The following is a 27,574-nucleotide window of genomic DNA, read 5'->3' as shown; positions in this document are numbered from 1 at the left end:
TGCCCCCAGGCTTGCAATCTCAATACACGACTCAAAAGGAAAACAGACTGGGAAGGAGGATGGAAAAAAGCAAACTCAGGTGCTATTTATTCCTTAACTGATCAGCTAAAATGAAACTATTTCAAGGAGAAGAGGAGCCAAAAGTTGCTTGTCTTCCAGTAATGCTGGTTGAGAGGCTCCACAGTCCCATCTCACTTCTACAGCCTGGTGGAATGGTTGCTGTAGATAACAGCTGAAGGAGGAGCCTGACGGAGCTAATCTTCAAGCAGAGTGGACAGAGAGGCCCTGCAATCCCATCTCTCCCCCTGCCCACCTTCCCTGCTGCTGAATGGCCGTAAGTGCTGGTAGTGAGCAGCCTCTGAACATGGTATTAACATTATAACTATGGATGTGGGAAATTTGGAGACTCCCTGAGTGTAATGTCAAAATACCCTTGACCTTCAGCAGGTCCCACCAAAAAATCCTATTGGAGCACTCAATTGTGTTTAAGAAGGAATATTGTGTTTAAGAAGGAATCACCCTCTAGCCCAGACTGGTTATGATACTGGGATGTGCATGTGGTGATTGTTTCCTTGCAATGCAGCTTCACTTGCTCTAGTGAGTCCTCTGAAACAGAGTCCTCTCTGTGAGTACCTGAAATTTCTCTGCTTGTGATTTGGATTGCCTGGAGATCTGAGGGAGACCTTGGGGAATGGACGACACTTGGAACTAGGCATTTTGGTCCTTCCATGCTCTATGAGTCTGTTCTGTCTCTTTCTGTTGTGTGATGTGAAAAATTGGCAACCTCTTGAGGTTTCTGTTACAGCTTAATAGCTGAAGGGACTTAGCTGGTGGGCGTTGATAGTATAGCTGATTATCCCAGAATCTGCAGTGCAAGCCAAACTCTCCTATTGGTGAATGAGATAGAAAAGGTAAAAGCCATGCAGCAAAGGAAGAAAGCAAGGGGTGTAGTTCAGTAGCAGAGCACCTGCTTGCATGCAGAAGATCCCAGGTTCAACCCATTGCATTTTCAGGTGGTGTAGGGAAATTAGCTGGGCCTATATTCCGATTCCAGATAAGGCAGCTAATTCAGCATTGTCAGCAGTGACCGGCTCTCCAGGTTTCAAACAAGGGACATTTCCCTACACCACCTGAAAATGCAATGGGTTGAACATGGGATCTTCTGCATGCAAGAAATTGGGTAAAAGTGACATATAGACAGGGCAGACGAGTTCAGGTTCTAACAACAACAACAACAACAACATAAATATTATTTATGCCCCACCCACCTGGCTGGGTTTCCCCAGCCACTCTAGGCGGCTTCAAACAGATTATTAAAAACACAACAAAACATCAAATATTAAAAACTTCCCTAAACAGGGCTGCCTTCAGATGTCTTCTAAAAGTCAGATAGTTGTTTATTTCCTTGACATCTGCTGGGAGCACGTTCCACAGGGCAAGCGTCACTACCAAGAAGGCTCTCTGCCTGGTATACTGGGCCAAGGCCATTTAGAGCTTTAAAGGTCAGCACCAACACTTTGAATTGTGCTTGGAAACGTACTGGGAGCCAATTGGCTGACAAAGAGAAGTCTTCAACCAAGTCTTTGGCTGATAAACATACTATATCTGTTTAAATGTGGGGATGGGGGGGGGGGCGAGGTATTGGGTTGTTTTTGTTTTTTTTATTATGTATTTTGTGTTTTTATTTTGTATTTTTATGCTGTGAAGTGCCCTGAGAACTCCAGATGGAGGGTGATATAAAATTAGATAGATAGCCACAGTCAGCCAGCCTTAGGAAATTACCAGAGCACACTTGCTGTTGGTGGTATGGCTCACATTGCCTTAGAAGAGCACCAGATGTTTGTGTGCCTGCTTGCTCCTTGCCCTTCCTGTATCTCCTGGTAAACATATTAACTTTTAAAAGATGCTATTTTCAAATGTTTTACAACAAACAAAGGGAAAGAGCAGTAAATATGCAGTTTCCTCTAAGCACAGTTGCATATATATGTGAAATCGGGGTGTGTGTGTGTTGCAATCAGAACATGCAGAAAACGAAATGCACAAGGTGCTGCAATAACTCAATTGCATGAATCCTTACAAAGAAATTCTGACTCTAAAGCACTTCTGGAGGTTGGAAGGTGGGCACTATGGTCTGGCTTTCCAGAGTGTGTGAGGAATGGGACCAAGTGGCTTCTGTGAGAGCAGTGCTGGCTGCGTCGTCTACTATAAGAACTACAAATCGCTGTGTGTGTATTTTTGTCTGGCAAATGCTGGTGACACTACAGCAAAGTGAATCCAAGAAGCCAATGGCCCTAAGAATAGACATGCAGAAAGATTGTTGTGCACCTGACTCCACTGCCTTCGAATTTGTGACATCCGGAATTGCAAGTTTGGGCACCTTGAAATGCAGGGCTGATCAAAAGATATTCAAGTTACAGCTCTGGAATGACACTCCTGATTCTATTTTGGAATGCACATAGCTTTTCAAAGCCACATTTTCTGTCTCAAATGTTTTGCAGATGGGAGGAAGAGAAATAAATACCAAAACTCTTGCAGTGAAAAGCATGCAGAGGGGGCAGGGTGGGAAGCTTAGATCAGACAAACCACTGGAGTCTGAGCATGTTAAGTCAAGCTGACATACCTGGGGAGCAGGTCAGGAAGGCTGGAGCAAGGAACTCCAGAGTGGGTGGGGTTTGGGAGGTGAATCACATTTCCTGCGGGAAGGAGAAGGTGGAGTTTGGCCCTTTGTTCTAGAGCCTGGAGAGCTGGTCAAACAGGAAGAGCTGATTTCAAATTGCAGTTGTAGGGTTGGAGGAGGAGGAGGAGGGTTGATGCTGAGAGCCAGGCGGCACCAGAAGAAGCGCGAAATAGGTGGATGGTCAAGAAGTGCCAAGGCAGCTGCAGCTGCAGCAAGGCCAGCTCCCAGGTGCTCTGCAGAGACAACGAGAACAGAGGACTTTAACTCATGTATTTCGATGGCCTGATCCCAAACTGCAAAGATGTGTCGGCTGGGTGAGTTGGCTCCTCTCCAAAGTCAAAGGCAAGCGGGGCAGGGCAGACCCTTGGCACTTCCCTTCCCTAGAAAGGTGTCAGTACCTTCAGGCTTCCTTGCAACAGTGCCAAGCGTCCCACGATGCAACCAAACACAGCTTAAGAGGTTTGGCTCAGCATCTTCAATGGCAGCCAACCTGGTCACCCTCTGGCTAGTGAATTACAGCTCCTATTAGTGTCAGCCAGCAAGGCTGTGCTGGTCCTGGGGCTGATAGGAGTTGCAGCTCAAAACATCTGGAGGGCACAAAGTTGGCGAAGGCTGTTCTGTGGCATCCAAAGGGATCCTGGCTTTCAGTAGTATATGAGGTCAAGGCACAGTGTTTGAGAAAGTGATTTGCCTAAGGCTGGCTAGTAGAATAAAAATGGAACTCCTATTTTCTTCTTCAGCTCTTGGTGGTTTTTGTTCTTTAAAAACCGCTTTACTTAGAACCATCAGCACGCATGGGACTTTACAAATTTTCATAATCCCCCCCTGGCCAAAAGGCAGGCACCTGTGCCTAAGGTGCTTAAGTGAAATGTTGACAAGTGAAGAAAACAGGGAGGAAGACTGCGCGCCCTGGGAAATCACCTGTCTGCAAAGATGATTTCCAGAACATATTCTTGAGAAGTACCTGCCCGCACCGGTTACCACATTGACCTGCAAGAGCAAAAACGAGAGTCTAAACCACTAGCATGCTGAATGTCCTTTACAATTTTACCTTCTCCTCCCTCCCCCCACTCAAATACCCTACTTGTAGCCTGTAGACTTTGGGATGTTCTAGCAGGAAGATGACCTTGATTGCTGTTCGCTGTTTAATGAGTGGTTAATCTTTAAAGACACAGACTTGTTTTCCAAAGGAAATGCCACCTTGCTGGGACTTCCTTATGGAGCTTGAGTCAACAGCCTGAATGTTCTCCATAAACCCTTGATCCAATGGTGTGAAATTTTCCCTCTGAAAAGGTGTCTGTCTCCCCACTTCCTCTCTCTGTCTCTGTCTCTCTGCCTTGATCTGTGGAAGGTGGCTCTGCATCTTTCTCTTCTGCAACACAGTTGTGGTAAAGAGGATCTTGCCCCACGAACAGCCACTGGGGTTCCTTCACTTCCTTTCTGGAAGGGAAGTGTTGATCCTCAGGCCTGGAACGCCTGACAAGTCTGGAGGTCTGGAAGTTGTGCCTTTTGTCAGGCTGTGGCTGGGGACTTCCAACTGCCACCTGACAGCCCGACCCAGTGGTTTTTCAACCTTAGATTCCCAGATATTGTTCAACGCCAACTCATATCACCCCATTGGCTTTGGGGGCTGGGGCTGATGGGAGTCCAACAGTGTCTGGGCACCCAAGATTGAACAACATCGGCCTAGCTTACAGTTACGCCTCTGAGAGACCTTCCCTGTGCCCTAGTCCAAAGAGCAATAAAAATGCGCACAGTGCAAATACTGTATAGGTGCAGATAAGCACCAGAGGGGAATATTGAGAATGGTTTCAAACTTGTTCCTGCATCTGAGTTAGGTTAACTTGCCTTCCTAACCATTGACTCTTGAGACTGTTAACCTCTTGTGTTGCTCCTTCCCTCCCCAGATCCAGCATTTTTCAGTAAATGAAATGTATATCATTTTGTATATTGGGCACTACACCAGCAATCTGGCAAGAGAAATGGTTGCTGTTAATGGGCAAAGATGCAGTGGGGCTGGAAATAGAAAAGGTGTAATTTTTCGGTACAATTTGTATATCTTTGCATATGGTAGTACATTGTGTATCTTGATTTAGAGTCTCATTTCTGTCCTGTCCTTCTCCAAACATATAATGAAAGTAGAAAGTCACCATAAGAAAGCAAATAGTGTGATAAATCAGCAAAAAGTGGGTCCCCTAAAACCTGTTCTATGGTCTTACAGAAATTTTTTTAAAACTGTTTTGCCAGAAGCTTCCATCTGCCTGGCTGAGGCTTCTGGGAGTTAGCGTGGTGTCACTATAGAGTCGGTCCAAGATGTAGCCATTCAGTAGCCTCCTGCACCAGACCTTTGGTCCATGTAGCCCAGGGCTAGGGAATCTGCAGCCCTACATAAGTTGTTGGACTACAACTCCCATCATCCCTGGCCATGCTGATAGGAGTTGGAGTCTAATATTATCTGCAGGACCCCAGGCTCCCCAACAGGAATAATAGATTTATAGAGTTGGAAGGGATTTTGAGGCTCATCTAGTCTAACCCCATGCAATGCGGGAATGTTTTGCCCAATGTGGGGCTTGAACCCACAACCCTGAGATTAAAAGTTTAAGGCTTTCCCGACTGAGCTATAAGAACATAACACAGGAACCTGTCTAGTACTGACTCAGGCTCATGGTCCATCTTGCTCAGTACAGTCTACATTGACTGGCAGCAGCTGTTGGGACTGTTGGTCAGAGCAAGCAAGATCCTCCTTCCCTGGAATACTTTAAAAGGAGATGGTTTACCCTCCAATTGTCCTTTTTTCATCTTGTTTTTCAGGAGATAATGTATGTGTCTGTGGTAACTCCATAGGCATTGTAAATAAGGAGCCTACCAAATCTGCAATGTTTTAGCTCTTTATTTAAAGTATTTATTTATATTCCATCACTTAGGGCTTTGACCTCCCAAGGTGATGTGCAACCAAAGGAGATACAATTAAAATACTTTGCAGAGAGGTTAGGGACATAAGAATCAGACTCACTGGCATTAAAATGTTGTCAAACAAAGGCAGAAGGGAACAAAATGGCCCTCATGGCTTGTTTTGAATGTGTTTGTTGAAAGGGCCTTTTGTAGTTTCTGTAGGAAGGTGGGGCCATAAGCATGGGGCCACCACCAGGAAAGCCCTATAGCCCTTGTGTCTTCCAAACTAGTAAAGTATTTTTTACTCGTTTTCCTACCACACTCAGCATGTGCCTTATCCCTACCCCCCAAAAAAAACCCCTCTCTGCCAGTGCCTTTCTTCCCTTGATCTTTTATATGTGTTTCTTTCTCCGATAACAGCTTTCCCCTCTTACCTCTTTTCTTTCTATTTCCAGTCTCTCTATTTCTATTTCCTCCTCGCCGCTATATTGCTGCCCAGCAACTGTGTTTCTCAGATGAGGCACCACTGAGAGTGCCATTTGCCCCAGAGTTGCTTTTAGCCTGTACTAGAAACAGGCCTTTTAGTGTCTGAGTTCCAGCTCTCTGGAATAAATGACCAGCTGAAATCCGGCAGGCACCTGGAGTGTTGATGTTTAGGCACCTACTGAATATCTTGTTATTTAGGAAGGCTTTCCACCAACCATTTATGGATTATCGTTTTTATATTGGATAAAATTGTTTTGCTGGTTTTGGAAGTTGTTGAATTGATTTTATTGTTTCCAAAGCTTGTGTTTTATTCTGCTTTTGTCCTGGACCCCACTTTGTTTGGCTTTAAGCTGTGAAGTGCTCTGAAAATTTGTATGATAATAGCATTTTCAATCTTAGGCTTTTATCTCACTTTCTAGTTTCCTTCAGCACCTCTGGCCCTTTCAAAGGAAGGAGACCTTCCTTTCTTCTTCCCCTTTGAACTTCTCTGTCTCCCAGGGACGGCCTTTACACAGCAGGAGAGGCTGGCTTTGGTCCAGCCCAAAGGCTCTGGCAGGGCAAGTGAGGAGGTCCTGCACAGGCTGTGGTGCTGCGGTCCACCTGAAAGTGGCCCAAGGCTCACAGTTTGAAGAATCCTGAGCCCTGTGCACTGAACTAGTGGTGTGTGGCTTGCCTCGTCACCGTTAAGAAAAATCTGCTTGCCTGCACATCTAGTTCCCACCAAAGGCAAATCAGAATCTGGATTAGGGTGACTCACTATTGCCCACCAGTCCATGGCACTGGGTTGCTGGGCTCTACCACTCACGTACAAGAGCAGGAGCTCATCATGACAGCCCCCTCAGTAACAACCACACACCAAGAAGTGCAGGCAGCAGCTGTGTTGTTGATCCATGGATTTAGCTATTTTATGCTCTATAGCAAGTCTGCAATGCTGTGTATGGTTTCCTGGGAGTAAACTCCCTTAAGCTCAGGGGTGCTTGCTTCTGAATGGTAGGCTCAACTTGTAAAACACCTTGAACTTTAGCAAAAGACCTTCAGCGGCTTAAATGGGAGCATTTAGAATTTAACTGGAAATGAAAACAATTCATGCTGGGCATGAAGTTGTAACCCAATCAAAGAAAAGGGAAGCAGTACCCAGCCTCTACTTGGTTAGTTTCCTCATTCTCTTGACTTCCGCTATGCTAAGCTCTCACAAACCTCTTTGTTTTCTTGTGAAGGTTGGTGATGTTTCCATGTTTAATATATTGATTTGTTTAAAAAATTTCATGGCCATTTTAAAACAATTTTGTAAACTTGATTGTAGGTTGCCTAGAGAACTACCCTGTTTTAGGTGACTAACAAATCAAATATTGACATTAGGGAAGTGCCGGTCCTGTGCTCCTCTAGATGGTTGCTGAAAACTCCTGTTTCAGAGGACATATCCAGACCACATGATTTTGTCACATCTGTTCTTAAATTTTTAGATTTTTTTTAGTATTGTTTTAGATGTTTTAAGCAGTTTGTGCTTAAAAGGCAAGAACATAAGAACAGCCTGCTGGATCAGGCCAATGGCCCATCTAGTCCAGCATCCTGTTCTCACAGTGGGCGACCAGATCCTCAATAGGAAGTCCACAAGCAGAACCTGAGAGCAACAGCAACACTCCCCTCCTGTGGTTTCCAGCAGCTGATATTCAGAGGCATAACGCTGCTGACTGGAGGCAGAGCACAGCCATGGAGACCCCTCTCCTCCAGGAATTTATCTAATCTTCTTTTAAAGCCATCCAAGTTTGTGGCCATCCCTGCCTCCTGTGGGAGCAGGTTCCATGGTTTAATTATGAGCTGCATGAAGAACAGCTGTCTTTTATCTGTCCTGAATCTTCCAACATTCAGCTTCATTTAAATGTTTTTATTTATTTTTTAAAGTATTTTTTTATTACTGAAGTGTTTGCCACCCTGAGCTCCTTTGGAAGGACAGGGTTTAATAAAGTAAGTTGATAATGAAAGCCTCGTTATCTGCTTGCCAGAGCAAGGAGAAACTGTCAATTGCTCTGGCCCTCATTGCAGAGAAAGGAGAGGAAGAAAGCAGTGGGCTTTAGAGACATCCAGTTTCACATATATATACCTTATTTGGAGGTCTAAGCTAGCAGTGACGGAGCAGGAACAAGCTCTTGGGATCACTTCGGGAAAACTTGGTAAAAATGTTGTAGCACATGGAAGCCTGGAGGTGGGGTGTGTGGAAGGGAAATTCCATTCTAGGGATACTTAGGAAAGGATCAAGACAAAACTGCCACGTTACATCAACTCCCGTGATGCTTTTATATAAATCTGTGGCACAGCCACACTTGGCGTCTTCCATGTATATAGTTCTGTGACCTTTCAAAAGGGATACTGTAGAATTGGGGAAGGGGCAGAAAAGGACAACAAAGGCAGCTATCAAGCAGCTGAAATAAATTTCCCTCCCTATGTGGGAAAATTATGATGTTTGGGACCTGAACTTTCTAAACTAAGGTTTAGAGCAGGGGTTGGCAGACTAAGGCCTGGGGGCCAGATGCTTCCTCTAGGCGGGCAGGAAGCCCATTTCGTGCCACCGCTGCCAGCCCTTCAATGAATGAGGCAGGCGGCAAACCGAGAAGGTGGCTGGGTGTGTGTGTATGTGGAGGAGGAGGAGGACTACTTGCCCCCCTCGCACTGTGCATAGCAATCTGTTTTTTTAGATAGATAGATAGATAGATAGATAGATAGATAGATAGATAGATAGACAGATAGACAGATAGATAGTCCGGCCCTCCACAAGCTCTGAGGGACAGTGGACCGGCCCCCTGCATAAAAAGTTTGCTGACCCCTGGTTTGGAGAAAGGGTAAGTAAGCGGAGGGAGACATGATGCCTGGCATGGAAAGGGGGAGGTTTTTAAAATTTCTAACTAGTGCTCCCAATGGGAGGAAGGGCAGGGCAATAAGGATGAAATAAATAATAATTTTCCTCTGGCTTTGTTTTACTTTGCAACATTCCATGCTGTGGGTCTAGGTGAGAGAGTGGCTTGTGAGCCAGACTCAGTCCTGGAAGAAAGACCTTGCCTTCCTCTCTTTCAGGTCACCTTGACTCCAGCAGTGCCCAGAAGCTCTTGATGAAAACAGGACTCATCCTGATAGTCATTGGCCACCTAAACTTCATCACCAGCGCTCTGGTCCATGGGACAGTGCTGCGGCACATTGCCAACCCGCATGACACCATTTCCCTGCAGTACGCCATCTCCAACATTGTGACCGTGATCTCTGCCATCTTGGTATGCCTTTCCTTGCAGGGTCTTGGCTGGAGGAGGGAAGACTGACATGCCTTCTCAGGGCCAGCTCTGCAAAGGCAGAGAGGGTGCCCTTGAAGTTCTAGGAAATGAACTAAATGTGGTCCAGTTTGGGATATGGTTGGCAGAGAGCAATTAAAAGTTGTAGTAGTAGTATCTTGCAGTGTAGTCCGCCAATGGTGTAGCTGAGTCAACCCCTTTTCTCGCTTCCATACAAATAAATGGTTGCTATTCACTCTTATGGTGGGGGAAATGATGTGCTTTTAAGGTAGGGAACCTGTGTTCTGTTTGAGGTTGGGGGCTTCTGGTCTACTGTGGGAATGGCCAGAGCCAAAATTGGGGGAGCACTCCTTTTTGCCCTCTTCTTTAGTCCCCCACGTGCAAATAGATGGTGCAAAGTTCTCAAATGTGCTTTATTTGCACATATGGCCCCTTGAATGCACCATTTGGATTTTGGGAATTTGGCTTCCCACACATACAGCCCAGCTTGTAACCTTGTAAAACTCTTTGCGGTGTGTTATTTCCTGTCATCTGTCACCCTTTGCAGACAATCTCCTGCGGAATAGCAGCAATTGTGCTCTCCAGATATGTATCCCGGAAATCGCTGGTAAGAAACCCCTCTCTTGGAGCAGAGGCATCTCCCTTAAGAGGCGGGTCATGTTTCCGAGTGGCGGAGCCCTTCAAGGCTCTTAGCTACACCCAGCTGTTTATCGAAGCCTTGACCTTCAGGCAGGGGACCCTCTTTTTCATGAGACCCACCCCCAGCTATGTACTCTCCTATCTTAAGTTACTGTCAGCTCAGCTGCCTACCCCACCCAGGATATGAGATGATGGCATGGAAAGTTTGATAGCTTCAGAAGTTGTAAAATATCCCCACTGGCTGCAGCTCAAGAATCGGGGGAGTAAAGAGCCCCACCCAAGAATGATTGGTTTCCACAATGCTACCTTGCAATCTATTTGACTCCTTCCTGGGGCTGTTCCAGGAGCGGGGGGGGGACGGGGGACGGGGGACAACCCGCTTTCTGGGATGGTGGCTGTGTCAATTTTGGTGTGGGGATGCTTGGCTTGGGGAGGGGATGGGCATAGAAGCCAGGCTGCAGGTTTTGAGGTGTGCCACGTTTAATGCCTGGCATCTCAATTTGGCTTTGAGAGAGTGGTGATTAAGCTGTCGACAAATCTTTAGAAATATATAAATGACTGAATGGATACCAGAGCCCAAACACAACAGTGAAAGAAACACTTTGCATGTTCCTGGGAGTTTGTAGGTGTCTCTGCTCAGCTCCCAGATGATGCACCCCGACCTTAGAGCATCCTTTCCCATGGTCACTTTGGGTGGGATTTGGACCCCTTGCTCCCTGCTGCATAAAGCCATGTGTGCCTGGCCTGTTTGACTAGCAGACCCACCACTGTGTTCTCTCCATTGCAGAGATGGGCCGTTTTCTCCCTCAGCATCAGCAGTGCCCTCCTCTCGCTGTTCTGCTCAGTGGGGCTGGCCGTCGCCATCATTTACACATTCATCAATAACGGGCGATCCCTCCTGGCTCGTTGCACCTTTGCCAACGTGGATATCATCCAGATTGCACACGAGTGCCCTTTTGACCCAACCCGGGTCTATGTAAGTCTGTCAAGTGGGCTCCTGCCACTAGGGAGCTCTTGGAAGAAGCAATGGGAGAGGTGCTAAGATGGAGGGGGCGGGATTATAAAAGGCTTCTAGTGTAACGTTAGGGTTCTAGCATGGTTTAGTTCTTAACCTCTGGGGACCCTTTAATGCTGTTCCTTTTTCCTGCTGAGGATCCTCTGCAGTTTGCAGCAGTCTCTAGAGTCCATGCACACTCATTCAGCTAATGCAAGACCTTAGCTGGGTCATCTCTTGCGTTTCCTTGTGGGATTGTGATATACTCTGGCCCTGGATTGCATGGGTTGATTGCAAATGCTGCATTAGGTGATCCGGAGGTCCTGCCTTCATGGTTCTATGAGGCATTGGCTTTTGACTCCAAAAATGTGAAGCCCCTCTCATGCCCTCTTTCCTCCCTCCCCACAGAGCTCTGCTTTGGTCCTTTGGAGCATCTCCTTCCTCCTGGATGCCATAGAGATCATCTTCAGCATTCGATGCTTCCTGATCACCCTTGCGCTCCTGAATCTGAGGCTGTGTCACAGGCGGACACGCAAGAAGAAGGTACAAATCTCCTTGCACCACCCTCCTGATTCAGGTTCTTGTCTCCTTTGATCATGTACTTTGCAGAAGGGTTTGCTGTGCGATTCCCCCACTCTACCACCACTCCCAAATTCTGATAGCTCCTTGCACCTTGCTCCTTGAGAGGCATTCGTCTTGCGAGGTACCACTGTAATATCATTTGTTTTAACCCTTTTAACCTCACAGGGTGCCTTGGCAGAAAGGCAGTATAATAAATGCAATGATAAGTGAATAAATGCCACAATGCAGGGAACATCTGTGGCCCTCCAGAGTTTGCTGGGCCCCACCAATTCTAACCCTAACCCACTGGCCTCGTTGGCTGCTGGGAGTCTACCGGCCCCTCTGGTTATGTCAGTTGCCTGCTTCCATTCTTCACATTGGCCTTTGCCAGCTTGGAAGCCTTCCAGATGTTTCAGACTACAGCTCCCCATCAGCCCCAATGATGGCGGCTGTGCTGGCTAAAACTGATGATAAGCTGCTATGCAGAACATCTAGAGGGCGCCGAGTTAACGGTGGCAGCTTCAGACGGTAGGCGAATGGTCTGCAGAGCCTTTACTCTGCAAACTGAAAGCAATTCCGCAGGGCAGCCGAGGCTCTTAACGCTGGCCTTCTCTAATGCAGCTGGGACCCTGAAACTCCTGGATCCAATTATGCCTGTCAGAATCTTGTCAAATATTCAAATTCAAGCCCTCTGGGGCCTTTGAACCACCTCTGAATAATTTGTCCAGTGTCAAATAATTAGCAATTTGCAACTCATTGGGTAAATTTGCATCTTGTTAATTCTGGCCGTACCTAATTTGCAATATACCTGCCAATAACAGAACCTTTCTATCATTTGTGTGTCTGTGTGCCAGCTCCATATAAACTACCCTGACAATGACACTGTGACCTGATTTGGCACATAAGAAGAGCCTGGCTGCTGGATCTGGCCAAAGGGGGCCCATCCTGCCTCTTCTAGGGAGCCCACAAAGCAGCGTCTGACTGCTGTGATTCCCAGCAACTGATATAGCACAACTGCATCTTATGCACATTTAAATTGCATTATTTCAACCACACATGGTTGAAGGTCGGCTGGCTGAAGTCCCACAAGTGAAATGAAAGAATGGCAATGTTTTTAAGCTTTCTGTCTTGCTGCCGGGAGGGGGGGGGGGCGGGGGCAGCACAAGGTGGGCCCTTTTGGGGACGCTCTTGCAGTGCTGTCCCGAGTTCCTGCAAGATCTTGCAGAAGTATCCCTATCATTCTGGAGCTGGGGTCCTGAGCGAGTCTTGCCCTGCAATCAAGGCAAAGGGCTTAAAAGCTCTTTTTTCATGGGGAAACTGTGGCAGGAAAAGAAGCACCTTCAACTGACCCCAGAAGAGCTGTTTGAATATGAGACAGCGGCACATCACAGACATCTGTGGTGACCTAGCTGCCATATTTACTCTGATGAATGCCAATGGGATCTGTTCCAAACGCTCATTAAAGTTTAATCAAAGGAATGTGGTCCAATGATCTAGATGTCTGTTATCTACAAACTGCCCCCCCCAACCTATGAACAACTGGTTAACTGTCAAGACAAGTGAGCTTCCTGATCTGATGAACTCCTCCTGCCCCCTTGCCCAGTTTGCTATGTGATGACTGTTCCCTCATGTGACAAACTTCAGTATTTACCCCCTCGGTGAGCAATTGTTTTCTGTGAGATTTCCCTTGTGTGGTTAAAAAACAGCAACACGTTCATTCTGAGAAAGAGAAATGACCTTGAAGTGGCTTTGCTGCATTTGGACTATTGTTAATTCCGGCCTTTTTGATTTATAGGTCTCCCTGCAGATTGTCATGCCTGAGACCAGAGAAAGCTGCGAGGGCCACAATCTCCTGAGGTTGGACCGCATGGAGACGGCGCGGCTCTAGAGGCCAGTTGTTGCCGCCGCCCAGATTGCGGCTGCTCTTGCAGTGTCATCTGGTGGCTTCCTCTGCTTCGCGGTCCAGCCTCGCTCCAGTCTGCATGGACGTGGCCCCTCGTGCTTCCTCTCCGCAGTGGGCGGTGCCCAAAGCTTAGCAACTGGGATCCAGAAGCGGGAGAACAGTGGCCTCCCTTGAGGCCCAAACCTTTTACTGCTCTGATTAGCACTCTGGTGCTTTGTGCTGAGAAATCGACCCCAAGCGCTCCTCTTCTCCAGAAGGAAGGGAGCTGCTGGGCCCACGTGGCTCCCGTGAGCATCTGAAATGACTCTGCGGGCCATTGCACTGAGACAAAAAAAAATCTTTTATTTTTGAAGCTATTAAAAACAAACGAAGCCTGTGGTTCCCTTCCCCCTCCCGCTTCCTGCATGCACTCCTGTGATGGATGGATGAAGGACTGATGCTTCCACTTCTGCAATGGGGTGGAGCTGGGTTCTTCTCCAGAGCGGAGGGGTGGCAATACTCTCAGCCATTTCTGAGGTAGAAAAGGGGACTGGAACTCTGTCGTGAGCAAACAGCCCTCTTTGAAGGAGGAGGGTGGTGGGTGGGATGGCATTGATCAACGAATGCTTCCTTGGACTAATCGGGGGGACAAATTTTGACTGGAGGGACTGCGATTCTTGGAAGCTGTTTTGCATTAATTTAGAAGGCAATGGAAACGGATCTATGGAAGACGGCCTTTTCCTTCTAAGAAGGCGTGGTAGCATTTCTTTGTGAAATTGTAAATTAAACTGACACTGCCTTCAGTATGTTAGAAGGGCCATCTGCATTGAAGATTTGGGAAATTTAAATTTTATGCATTAATTTAACCATTGACAGGTTAAGAGGCAGCTAATTAATCGGCTAAACAAGTTGTACATCGGTCTCTGCCAACCTTGTGCCCTCTATGTTTTGGATTATAACTTCCATCAGCCTCAGCATCATATGGTTGCATGAAGCTGGAGCTGATGGGAGTTGTAGTCCAAAACATCTGGAGTGCGCCAGGTTGGCAGAGGCCATGGCAAACGGTGCCAAACCTCACCACCTTCTGCCCCACTGGCCATTTCCTCTTGCCTCACAGCGCCTTCTGCTTCTTCTCCAGCCTTGGGGTCAATTGCAAAGGGCACCATCTCTCAGGGCTGCTCGGAATGCCAACCCCCAATTTTAGCTTCCTACTATTCATCCACACAGAACGGCATAAAACATTCCATCACATCTTGGATAGTAGAGCTGGACAGTAAGCTTGTGATGACGCCCTCCATTTCAGAAACAGTTGTGTGGGCTGTACCATTCACTGTATTTGACTGGGATGCCTTCACATTTCCTCACCCAGTTAATCCTGCTTGCCACACGTCCCAACCTACTGCTAAAGTTCTAAGCCCATGTCCACTGAGCCCCCTCCCCACCAATTGCAAATACTCACCGAAATAGCAGGGCAGGGAAGAATGGACTTCAGTGCACACGTGGCAGGTGGAGTCTAAAGCTGTTGTCTGGGCATGCTCTATGCTTCTAGAGATGGGTGGGTTAACAAAAAGGCATTCCAGAGCCGGAAGACCATTGGGGTGAGTGGTCTGGGGGGAGCAGACTGATTCATTAGTGCAACAGTTCTCCTGGGTAGGCTGGGATTCATCCGGGCAAACCAAACTTGCTGCCTCTCCCCATGGTGTCTCCTGCAGCCACACCCTGAGAACCCCAGCCTTCATTTAAAGTGGACTTTCAGCTCTTGGTAATTGTTGCTCCCTGCTTGCCCTCCCCAAGAGCAGAAATAAAAGCCCAACTCCATAGAAGCAGAAATGTGGGTGGGTGTTCACTGGGCACATGTATGCAAAGGAACAGATTTTGATTGCCTGGTTCCAGGTTTCCCATTTATTTGCAAAGCACACACCCATGGGTTGTGTAGCCAAGCCCTATGTGGTTCTTGGCCGGGAAGGGAGGCAGCCAGATCTGGCCAGCCTGCACAGGTAGTAGCCCAGCTGCCTGCTTCTGATCTCTCACCCACAATGCGGCAACAGGAACTGCCTCGCTGAAGCTCAATGTGGGGCCTGGTGAAACATGCAACATGGACAACGTGTCTGTTTATTGAGGCCTCAGTACTCTCTTATTAGTGCCAACTGAATCTGAGCCATCCATGTGTATTGAATTGTACAGTTGGAAGGGAATCTTGAGATCCATCTAGTCCAACCCCCTGCAATGCAGGAATATGCAGCTGTCCCAAACAGGGATTGAACCTGCAACCTTGGCATTATCAGCACCAGGCTCTTAACCAGCTGAGCATATGGATACCCTGGGTCAAATCTCACACCCATTCATTGGTCTTAGCTGAGTCATTGCTCTCTCACAGCCTTCAATCTGTAATACAGATTGTCCTACCTTACAAGGATGGTGGTGAAGGATTAACTGGTTGTGCTCAAGAGGAAATTGAGGACGTTTTTATCTGCCCAGGCCATTGGATGGGGGTAGACACTGGAGTTGTATGACTTTGGGGTTTATTATTATTATTTTTGTACACTGGATATTGTTGTGTTTTTATGTTGATAACTGACTGCCTTGGACATCTTTCACAGAGGGAGATGGGATATAAATAAAACTGATAAATAAATAAATTACAGACATGTGAAAGTGCTGAAGGGATGTGAATGCTTAACCTTGGCTGTTGAGGGGTTGGCTTCTGAAGCTGTTCCTCTATGGGCAGCCTTGAGACCCGAGGAGTCCCTTGCAGCTTTTCAGGGTCCGATGGAGGAGCTCTCTCCAACTGCACCAGGTGCTCTAAGGTGTGCCCCCTGAGTCAACAACTGTGGGAAGGCTTAAGGAAGGGGGCTTGGGCTGTTCCTTTCAGTGGCGCTTGAAACAGAGGTCAAGGATGACGCTCTGCCCTTCCTGAAACAAACACGCAAGGAAGGTGCGGGTTACGAATGAACCAACTAAATAAATTGCCCTACATGCTGTCAGTGTGTAATTCCTTCTCAGGTTCTTTATATGTTGATCTGCGGGACCCTGAAGGCCATCGAGGCCCAGCACCTTTCAGTGAGACAGGATTGTTTGCGTTCAAGCACCCTTGAAAAGTGTGAGACTGCGCCATGTGACTCAGACAACAACCAGGGTTTGAATGTAGTGTAGGCGAAAAATACTAGCTCTATACTGGAAAGAGATGCTCCTAAATGATGCGAACGTGTATATTTGTGCTTATATTACATTGGCCTGTGCCAACCTGGTGCCTGCCAGATGTATTGGGTGACAACGCCCAACAGCTCCAGCCAACAGGTGCTAGCTGGGGCTGATGGGAATTGTAGTCCGATACATCTGGTGGGAACCAGGTTGGCAGTGGCTGTTTTATACGTAATATATTCTTCTAGCCAGGGTCGAGAAGCCAACAGCTACACAGAGTACTGAGCAAATGACCGCTGCTAGTCCTGCTCATTGTCCAATCGTATCTTTTAACATCTCTCCCCCCCCCCATCTCCTCCTTCCTTATGAGATTTCATTCAGTTTCCCAAGAGTCTCCCTTGGCAGCCCCAAATCCTAGAGGGCTTGCTTTACAGAAAGAGACAGCGCAAGGTTCTCAGGAGGCTGAACTGGACCCCAGGCAGCATATTCTGCTCCTGTAATTAAAGACGTACAAACACACACACACATGCAGTCACAGTTATAGTGCATCACAAGCAGCAGTCAGGTGTGGAAAACAGTTTGCAAAACCCAAATGCCAACAGCTAAGGAAATGAGCTGGCCTATGTGCTCCACCTTCTTGCTGCCACTGTCCTGACCACGCAGGAGCCCCCACCCCTACATCAGTGTCACATTCACACACAACTACAGTGTTCGGGGAGAGGGAGAGAGGAAACCTGTGAGTCAGAAGACAGAAATACGTCGGCAGTGCCGTTTGCCTCCTTGGGGACATGTCCGTTACCCCAAGGGGAGAACTGGGAAGCTGGTCACCTCCCTGGGGGAGGGGAGAGACCGTGAGCCAAGTGAGGTGGTGGTGGTGGTGCCGCCTCCGCTTCCGAAAGCCGCCTTGTCCTGCTGCTGCTGCTGCACAGGGAAGACAGGGCGGGGGGTGCTCAGAACTGGGAGGCGCTGCTGGGGTCACACTGCAGCAGCCTCACAATGGAAGGATCACTCTTCGCGCCCTTGATGAACTCTTCCAGGGACAGTTTGCCTGGGGAGGAAAGACAGGGGAGAGCAAAATGAACACGCCATCCAGAAGGGAGCCTAGAACGTCACGGGCTCAGGACTGGTTGTGGCAGACCCCATACCTGCGACAAGTGACAGAGAAGGCACGGGACTCCCAGGAGCCCCACCTTTTATGGGATTCCCTGACATCAAAGATTTGCCATGTCCAATTTGTCCAACCCAGTGCATAGTTAACAACCTTTCTCTTCAGGTTGGCCTTTCATCTTTCAGCATCACAAGGAGCACGTGGAGGTTTCCTGTCACCTCTCCCCTTGTTTTACTGTTTATTACCCTACCTCTTCCCCATGGCAAGACTCCAAGGTCAGCCAGTGACCACAACAGAGCACCTGCTGAGCTTCCCTTAGGCTGTTGCATTATATTTATATGTAGGGTCGAGAGCTATCCATCCATCTCATAGCTGCACTCGCAGCGGTTGATGGGAGTTGTTGTCCAAACCATCTAGACTGGCTGTTCCCAAAGTGGCAACCACCTTGCAGGGTGAGTTAGCAGGAAGAGATCTTCCTTTTCCAGGGCTTCAGACCAGGGGGAATTCCCCAATCCTACACAGAGATGTGTTTGGGGATTGAACCTAGGACCTTCTGCATGCAAAGCAGATGCTAAAACCTGTCCTTGCAGCAGGAAGGCGTCTTGGCTTTCCTTCCCTGCCTCCCGCCACCTTTGACCTCCAGCTTTGCCAAATCACTGTGTGGGTCATCCTCCTGTCACTCTCCCCGCCCCCCCGCCCCAACTGATATATTTAATCAGCATGCCTGCCTTTCCATCTAAGAGCTCTGGATTTAAGGATGATGGTTGCCTCTTAATCTTTCTCTCCTTTCATTTACCATCATTATTGGTATCCATCTGTCGGAAGATTTTCTCCGTCCGCTTCTCAGGAGTTGACTCATCTTCAGGCATCTTCATCACAGATGAGACCATTTTGTAGATGGCCTGTGGAGAAGGAGCAGGGAACCAGTTGAGACACAAATTCCGAGCTGCAGCCCTGTGGGGACAGTCAGCTTAAGCAAGGAGTTCTCCCTCTTGAGCTCTATTTTGCCTTTCCGGCAGATCGATAAAGAGAATGCCATGCAGAATGGAGAAAGCAGCTCCTCTTAAAAGTGCATAGTCACAACCAGCCCCCAAGCCTCTGAAATTGTTGCCGGGGGTGGGGGGGAGATATTTCCAGGAGAAAAGGCTGCCCTTTCCAGGCAGATGAGCACTCCCAACACCTCTGAATTCATATTTTAAGACAGGGCAGGCCAACGTGGTTCTCTCCAACGTCCATCATCTCCGACCATTGGACTTGCTAGCTGGGGATGACAAGAGCTGTAGTCCAAAATATCTGCAGGGCGCCACATTGGCTGCCCCTATGATAAGGTCTGCCAGAAACGCTACAAAAACCTTCCCAACCTTCCCAATGCAACACTTAACACAGGCAGGCCCATCTCAGATCTTCAGGTTGTGCGAAGATTCCTGCCATGGGTCAGAAGAAAGTGTGTGAAATGCAGCAGCCTCCTTGCGTGCCAGGCTAGCAGCACAGTGCAGATGGCAGGGATTGATAGGGAGGGGCCCTCCAGAGCAGCCCGTGACCTCCCCAGCATTGTCTGGGCAAGCTGGGCGATGTTGGTAACTCAAGAGCTGCCAGCACCATCTGCTCAGCTCTGGGTTTCCTGGTTTTGCTCCGGAGCTTCCCACATCTAATGCATGTCTAATCCTCTCCCCACCCTAGTATCTCTTGCCCTAAGCCAGCTTTCCCCAACCTTGTGCCCTCCAGATGCTTAAGAACTCCCAGCCAGACCAAGGGCAGGGCAGGCTTCTCTAAGGAGTGGTGGAGGCCCCTTGGGTAAGAATCAACGAGAAATGCCACTATGTTTGTGCAATCTCCAAGCGCTCGGAGGCCACAAGGAAGAAAGGAGAGCAGACTTGATTAAATAAAAAAGCAGCATTTACAAAATAACGTTCTTTCCTTTTCTTTTTTACCCAGGCCTGCTGTTTCCCAGGAGGCTGTGTGCATTGCGTGGTTGGAGAAACTGGTAATTAATATTCTAAACATTGAGGACAGGATTCAATGGGAAGGAAAACAAACTGTAAGGACAGAGGGGGAAGTGTCTCTGTCTCTCTGTCAGTCTTCCCACCACCCCCACCCTTCTGCATGGTTGCCCTGCATGGGGCAAGATCAGAGTCCAGGAGGGCAAACCCAGGCTAACAGCAGCAGCAGCAACCCTTAATGCAGACATGCAATACTCTCCTGCCACCAGGAGAGGGCAATATAAAGCTAGGCAGGAAATTCAGTAAGAAGACAGGCATTGCACCAGCATCATGCAGCAGCTGGAGACAGAAGTGTCCTGGAGCTTCCAAGGAGAACCTGGAGGCGACGTCCACTTTCCCCTGCTGTCTCCTATACTACCTCTGCAGACAGCTGTTAACAGAAAGGGAATCTTCTATGAATTTGCCAAACCCTTTGTCAGTCTAAGCGACTGACCAAACACCACTACCTTGTGGCTGTGAGTTCCATAAGCTGGATGTGTGTTGTGTGAAGTCAAGTGACTTGCTTTCAGAACTCAGTGACCCTGAATTCTTGTATGAAGTGGTGGGGAGGAAATGTTCCCATCCTGGCACCCTCTGGATGTTGTGTGGGATTTCCAATTCCCATCAGCCCCAGACAGAGAGGTCAGCGTCCAGGGATGTTGGGAGCTGGAGTGCAGCAACATCTGGAGGGAGGCAGACTCCCCAGGCCAGCTGCCACTGAGATCAAGATGACTGGTCTGTGTTGCATTTCCATAACCTCGTAAGATGCCTCCTGGGAAGTCCCTGCTGAGTTCTTTTGTCTAAGGAAGCCTCCTTGGCTACTTTTCCAAGCAACCTCAGGAAAAGTAGGGCACACGCCCTCCTCCTCACCATGTTTCATTGCCCTGTGTGGGTACCTAGCAAATTCCACAAAAGCCCCTCCGGATAGACAGATCAGGGGCCAGGGCCAACCATGAAATGGTCATGATACTTCAAACCAAACCAAAATAAATGAGGATTTCTGATCACTGATTATTTTGTGGCACTTATCACCACCACCACCACCATCATCAGTGCAAGCCCTTGCCATTCCCATTTTACGGATAGGGAACATAGGATGACCCTTCCAATGAATTCTCACATCTTGGATAAAGGTTTGAAATCCAGGATTCCAACACCTGGCTGAACCAACTCCCTCACTGATGTCTCTGAGTTCACGGCAGCCATTTGCTACGAGGCCAGCCTCCCCCAGCCTGGTGCTCTTGAACTGCTCTGGACTGCAACTCCCACCAGCCCCAGATGGTTGGATCCTTCACAGATCTGGGTTTTCAACCTGAAAGGGGATGTTGTTATTCTTTCTACCTCTCAAGAGGAATGAGTAGATGGGACCCTTGACTGATCTTGGAACACACCCAGCTTTAATCCACCTGCACAAAAAAGAAGCCACCCTCCCAGGTGCTCCAATTTCTCTCTGCCAAGGACACTTTAGAGTTCCAATTTATAAATATCCAAGACCCAGTTAAAAGATTCACGGCTGCCTCCAAGCAATCTGGACTAGTTCTTGCTTTCTGTGGGGAACCCACCTGTTCTCTCCCCAAAAGCAGGTGCTTTAACCCGGATGGGATCAAAAACAACCGTAACGCATGTCAGCGTGGAACAAAAAGGGATCCCCAAAGGCAAGTTCATTTACAAAGGGTTTCTGCTCCCTCCCCCCACTCTGGCTGCGCAGAGGAATGTTCAAAGTAAATTGTGGTTTGAAAAGACACAGAACCAGAACAACAGTTGCAGCAGGCTGAAATCAAACCTGGTTATCTTCTGGGTGTAAGACAGCATCCCTCAACCTGGTGCCCAGATGTTTTGAACCACAGCTCCCATCAGCCAGTGAGTTGCAGCCCAAAACATCTGGGAGGCATCAGTTTGTGAAACACACCAGAGTTGGACCCACCGAACCTGCAGGCTCCACCGCCTGTTTTTATCAGGGCACAGCCCAGGAAGCTGCTGAAGACCAGGGCTGCTCTTTGGAGAGAGATCTAGGCCATGAACACATTCATGGCTTAAAATGGAGTGAGGTTGCTTCCCCCCAATGCATTTCAAGCCGCATTTAAACATTGCTGTACACACCAGAGAAGGGACAGGAGGATCTTTGCCCGATGCGCGTGACCCAATTTGTTTCCCCAAACCTGCAATCCCACCTGAACTCCTTTCTGACGAAGCGGCTGTCTGTGCACACAACAGCTGTCTGAACAATGCACACCTCACCATAAACCATGGTTTGTGTTTTCAAATCAGATGAAAGCTGGCTTGAGGAAAAACATATCAAACAGGGATATTTCTCAAAAGACTACAGGATTGTGGCTAACGTCACACATGCTCTGCTTCCAACCCCTGCGGTGGGAGCGCACTGGAGCCAGAGTAAACGGTCGTGTGTACATAGCCTTTGGTTTGCACTAATGTGTCACATGTGTATACTAATGTCCCTGATGCAGTTTACCTTAAAAAAGAAGAAGAAAAGAAAAGTAGTTTTGGGAGGAGACAAAGTGGAGAAATGTGGGGGTGCATGGCACTTTTCTGGTTCACTATTTCCCTGCTCCAACCTGCCTCGTCTGTCGGGGGTTTGGGGTGTCTCTGCTCCCAGACTGTAGCTGTCCTAAACACACAAAAAGCCTCCATTGCAACAGCCTTGGTAAAGGTGTTGTGAAATTCAGCCTCTTTCTTACTAAAGACCTTTCCAGCTGAGTTCCATTTAGGGTATTCCTGAGATGTCAGAGGTAGCTTCATAGGGTCCCAAGAGGCCTCCAAATTTTAATCACCAAGGGATGGAGAAATGTGATGTTTCAGCACTTCTGATCCCTCTCTGCCCCTTCTCTGCAAACGCATCCCATTTACTGAATAACATCTAGTTCTTATCTAGATGATGATGAGGTAAAAGCCGAGATGAAACGAAAAAGGCACTGAGGGGAGTGGGGCAAAAGCGGGAAAGGGTCCAAGCCTCACGCCTGCCACAGACTCACTGTGTGCCCACTGGCAAGTCCCTAGTTTCCTCAGTCTCAGCTCCATCTCCTGAAAAATGGGAAGAGGAATAATAGGAATAGTGATGATGAAGGAGCTGTGAAGACCTGCAAGACAAATCCCGCAAAGCCCTCTGAAAAATTGCTTAAAGAGTGCTACCAAAATTACTAGGGATGGACTCTTCTACAGCTGTGCCCTGGGGCTCCTTTGAGAGGTCTGTAGCTTTGCATCTTGCAATATGGACCTAATTTCCCATCCAAATCACTGATGGGGGGGGGGGCTTCCTTTGACTTGCTGACACTGGTCGGGATTAAAGCCTCCATGTCTCATTTCATCTTGTTGTGGCACAGAAACGGAACAGCTGTTCCACCCCTCCTGCCCTCCCTCCGTCTAGTGGGCAGTGAAGGATGGGATGAGCAGTTGCCAGAGTAGGAAGGCGACCCGGGTGCCCGGGCACAGAGGGATCCACGAGGGGCAAGCCAGTCACACCCTTCACCCCAGCTAATCTGCTCCCTTTGCCGATTAAATTTCCATGAAAAGCAGCTCTCCCATCTCCTCTGTCGGGCGTATCCTCCTTTAAATCTGCAGCATCGCTTAGAGAGTGACAGAGAGAGGGGGAGAGAAAGAGAATGAGGCACAGAGAGAGAGAGTGTGTAGAAAGAAGAAGGGAGGCAGACAGACATGAAGGAAAGGCCTGTCTACAAAACCGGAGAAAACCCCTGGGCTTCATTGACAGGTCATCCACCCACCCACACCTCCAAGGAACTACTCTGGGCCACTGCAAATACTGTTGATAAACACAGCCTAAATACATATCTTAAAGCTTTGTGCGTTAATCAACTGAAGCATAGATTAAATCATCACTACTAACGGCACACACTCAAGATTAATTACCCCTTAAGACTGGATTTGCCCACTCCTTCAATTAGGACTGCAAGCTTTGATCAACTTAATCAGCACATTAACCAACTATGGCTTTGGTTGGTTAAGCAGTGAGGGCCAGTTTTAATTAGGGGGAAATTCTGAAACTGTTGAGTTTTAGGGTCCAGTTATCCAGAACTATTTTGGTCCTCCTGCATTACATATCTTAGGGGTTGAAAAAGGCAATGTCAACACTTCCCTTCAAACAGTGAGTGGTAGGTGGGAAGAGAAAGGCGGCTTGAAATAAACCCAACCAAGATGAGAACTACATCAAATGCTGCAGTGAATTCTCAGCTCCTGTTCAAGCCTCCAGCCAACCCTAAAAATGAGCATTTCGTTGCTATATATTGGGGGAGATAATGTTTCTGGAGAGTGGGGAGAACGCATCTGTTTTCCTTTCTTCTCACTTGACACCTCCCAACGTAGTGCAGGGGAAAGTTTTTTCTTTCCTCCACCTCATGACATGCATCTTCAAGCCCTTATTTCTGCCTCTAGTATACTATAAGCAATTAGGACTTCCATTGCCTATCTGAGACCCTGAGACAACAATTCCCAGACAAAATTCATCACTGAAAGAGCTCCCATGAGCCCATAGTTCCCACCATGGAGGTGTCTCCCTGTCATTTCTCTGCATGATTTGCTGCTTTGGTCTCACCTCCTTCCCAGAAGCCGGATTTAAGGCTGAGGATCTGCATTGGGTGCATCTGGATCATTCACTCATTCCTGGTGTCGAGACACCAGAATTGCCTTTTGCACCTCTGCATGGTCCACCCATGGACAGTCTGCTCTGACTGAGTTTCTGCTCTGACTAGACGACCCTCAGGGTCCTTTCCAACTCTACAATTCTATGATTCTAGCATCTCCCAGCAGCCCCAGGCAGCAGGGAACTGTGGTCCAAAACAGCTGGAGGGAAGAGTGTTGTCAGATGCTCTGATACACCCAGGGATGGCTTTAGAGGTGGATGAGCTGGAGCACTTGCCCTCAGTGATCAGCTTGTTCTGCAATGAGCTCATAAGCACTTTTCACTTTCCCCCAAAGTTCAGTGGGGTGTCTAAGTACAACATGAATCTGTTCGTGTTACAAATTCTTTCTCAACTTCCAGTTTCACATCCCTTTTTAAAAATACGATTTTTAAAAAAAGCTTTTTCAGAATAAACTAATCTAATCTAAATAAAAACAAAGAGAGAAAGAGAAAAGAAAACACCAGAGGGGAAAAAAAAGAATAGATAGAATAGAAATAAAAACAACTTCCGGTTTTCCACCTGTCAGTCACATAAAAGAAATTATTCAAAATATTCACTCTACAATGACACCCAACTAATCCACTTTCTGTTAGGCAACATTTCCCCAATCTTTCGACCTTCATGTCCTTTTTTATAGATTAAAAACCAGCAAAGCGTGACAATGCTCCTAGGACAACATTACCAAGCACCGTAAGTTCTACAAATACTGCAGTAAGCCGCATAAATAACAACTTCAAAAGCTGTCAGAGGGAAAGAGATCAATGTTGAAATCGGATAGGTTTTTCTTAAGCGATAACCTTCAAGACAGAAATACAAAAACCTCGCCCAGAACTGAAGGAAGCAGGAAACAATGGGGGGAGCTCAGGGTATTTTTCATGGACATGGGAAAGTTTTGGGGGGAGCTGGAGAGCCTGTGTGGAGAAGGAGAAGGAGAAGCCAAAGGTTACCTGCACAATCTCCAGCATCTCCTCCCGGCTGATGTAGCCGTTCCCATCCAGGTCGTACATGCTAAAAGCCCACATCAGCTTCTGCTCCAGTTTCCCCCGCGAAGTGACACTCAGGGCGATGATGAACTCTCGGAAGTCAATGGTGCCATCACCGTTGGTGTCGAAGGTGCGGAAGACGTGCTCAGCGAACTTGGAGGCATCACCGTAAGGGAAGAAGTTAGCATAGATCTTCTTGAACTCCTCCACATTGAGGATGCCGGTGGGACAGTCCTTGAGGAAGCCTTTGTACCACTCCTGGAGCTCCAGGTCGGAGAACTCCGTGTTTTCCCGGAGGTCTTGGAGCATCTCCGGGCGCAGCTTGCTGTTCTGCTTCCCCATGGTTGGACTGGAGGTTTAAAACTGAAATGCAGGAAGCAAGAGGGAGTTTGGCATGGAACGACTGCCCATGATATACCAACATTCATTTACACCTTGCCAGGGCTTGCTCAAAAAAGAGCCCTGCATGAGCAGACAGTTTGCACATAGGGCTGGGCAAATGCATCAATTTTAGTTTCTTTCAGTTTTTCATTTCCCCACATTTCCACATCAGCTTGTGCCTTTTTAATTTTTTTAAGTCCCCATGAAAATTAATCAGCATTTTAGTGCAAATTTCTCGTAATATATACACATTTTTGTATGCCATTTTGCCGAACCTACAAATTTTTTGCTAAGCAATTCTCCTTAACACAATGGATTTTATATGTGCATCTTATGCACATTTTACCCTTTTTATACATATTACATGGTTGGAGAACTGTACTGCAAAATTCAGAGAGAGACCTGTGAATTTTGAAGGAAAGCAGTCTCAGTTCACATGTTTTAGAAAGAGCAAATTAGGTGCATTCTATTTTAAATGTGAACTGAATCAACTTTCTCTCCCATTTCTACCTTTTGTCAATTCCTCAGGAAAGTGCACAATAGTTTTAATTTTTATTTGGACTTCCATACACAAACTAACATCTGATTATTTAATTTTTTAATTTTTTTAATGAAAGCTCAGATATTCAGGAATCCACATTCTGTGCTCATTTATTAGATTTTCTGATAAATCCAGCTTACACAGAACACAAGCAACTCTGAAAGCTGAAAGAATTAATTGCCAAGAGGCATATTATTAAACATGGTATTAATAATGCATTGATATTGTTTTTGACACACTCTCTCTCTCTCTCTCTCTCTCTCTCTCTCTGTGCATTTGTTGAAGTCAGAAACCTGCCCAGAGGACTTGGTGGGTGGGTGACCTAAGAATGCTACAAAATAAATGAATAAATATTCTAGGTCAGCAGAGCTTTCTTTTTCTTCTTATTATTTTTAAAAAGCAACCCCACCTTATGACAGATTACAGAACTACAACCTAGAGGTGACCAAAGCAGGGATAACTGGTGTGTCATGCTTCTCCATAGAGGGGCGAGGGAGCTGCACCAACCAAATTTGGGGAAAGGGGCTTTGCTGCCACTTAGACACCAGTCTTGGGTGCCCTGCTTGGCATAGTTTATAGCTTCTCTGAGTTATTCAAGCCCCTTCGCCACGGCAAGGCAGTGATCACTGTTGATGGTGACAGCAGCCACGAAATTAAAAGACGCCTGCTTCTTGGGAGAAAAGCAATGACAAACCTAGTCTGCATCTTAAAAATCAGAGACATCACCTTGCCAACAAAGGTCCATATAGTTAAAGCTATGGTTTTCCCAGTAGTGATGTATGGAAGTGAGAGCTGGAACATAAAGAAGGCTGATCGCCGAAGAATTGATGCTTTTGAATTATGGTGCTGGAGGAGACTCTTGAGAGTCCCATGGACTGCAAGAAGATCAAACCTATCCATTCCTAAGGAAATCAGCCCTGGGTGCTCACTGGAAGGACAGATCCTGAAGCTGAGACTCCAATACTTTGGCCACCTCATGAGAAGAGAAGACTCCCTGGAAAAGACCCTAGTGTTGGGAAAGATGGAGGGCACAAGGAGAAGGGGACGACAGAGGTCAAGATGGTTGGATAGTGTTTTTAAAGCTACTAACATGAATTTGACCAAACTGTGGGAGGCAGTGGAAGACAGGAGTGCTTGGCGTGCTCTGGTCCATAGGGTCACGAAGAGTCGGACACGACTAAACGACTAAACAACAACAGACACCAGTCAACTAAGTTCCAAGCTGTGGATGTAGCAATGCCAGGTGCTACTGTCAAGGGAGGCCTTGCCTATCAAGATACACCCCCCCTCCTAAGTTATAAGCAGCAGCAAAGGTGAGTGGTTCACCGTTTTGGGAATCTGCTCTGGGACAAAGAGCATTGTGCCTGCTCCCTCCTCCAT

The 27,574-nt window shown here is 47.5% G+C and overlaps 2 protein-coding genes across 3 annotated transcripts in view; one reads left to right on the top strand and one right to left on the bottom strand.

Moving 5' to 3' along the window:
• The first annotated feature begins 2,686 nt into the window (after positions 1 to 2,686).
• On the top strand, positions 2,687 to 16,393 carry TMEM54 (transmembrane protein 54). 2 transcript variants are annotated; one of them, XM_083454615.1, is made up of 6 exons: positions 2,687 to 2,991; positions 9,125 to 9,318; positions 9,881 to 9,940; positions 10,760 to 10,948; positions 11,375 to 11,509; positions 13,323 to 16,393. In XM_083454615.1, the coding sequence occupies exons 1-6, from the start codon at positions 2,979 to 2,981 to the stop codon at positions 13,413 to 13,415; spliced, it is 684 nt and encodes a 227-aa protein (XP_083310741.1). In that variant the 5' UTR covers positions 2,687 to 2,978; the 3' UTR covers positions 13,416 to 16,393. The 2 variants fall into 2 exon arrangements, with proteins under 2 accessions (XP_083310741.1, XP_083310742.1); XM_083454616.1 differs by having other exon boundaries at positions 2,826 to 2,991; positions 11,375 to 11,543; positions 13,323 to 13,493.
• Positions 13,753 to 27,574, bottom strand: part of HPCA (hippocalcin) — a 28,252-nt gene continuing 14,430 nt past the window's right edge. The window contains exons 3-5 of the mRNA XM_083454617.1: positions 25,237 to 25,635; positions 18,455 to 18,560; positions 13,753 to 17,598 (exon numbers count right to left, since the gene is read on the bottom strand). Of these exons, the coding sequence (XP_083310743.1) occupies positions 17,501 to 17,598; positions 18,455 to 18,560; positions 25,237 to 25,614 (582 nt within the window). The 5' untranslated portion in view covers positions 25,615 to 25,635 and the 3' untranslated portion in view covers positions 13,753 to 17,500. The remainder of the gene's footprint in view (positions 17,599 to 18,454; positions 18,561 to 25,236; positions 25,636 to 27,574) is intronic.

The sequence above is a fragment of the Podarcis tiliguerta genome, assembly GCF_965153285.1.
Source record: "Podarcis tiliguerta genome assembly, chromosome: 8".
NCBI lineage: Eukaryota > Metazoa > Chordata > Lepidosauria > Squamata > Lacertidae > Podarcis > Podarcis tiliguerta.
Note: the sequence above shows the minus strand (reverse complement) of the source record. Positions and strands in the feature narration are given on the sequence as shown.

Coding starts and splice junctions, on each gene's coding strand:
- TMEM54 (XM_083454615.1), top strand. Junction 10,949..11,374: donor TTGACCCAACCCGGGTCTAT/GTAAGTCTGTCA, acceptor CCCTCCCCACAG/AGCTCTGCTTTGGTCCTTTG. Junction 11,510..13,322: donor GGCGGACACGCAAGAAGAAG/GTACAAATCTCC, acceptor TTTGATTTATAG/GTCTCCCTGCAGATTGTCAT.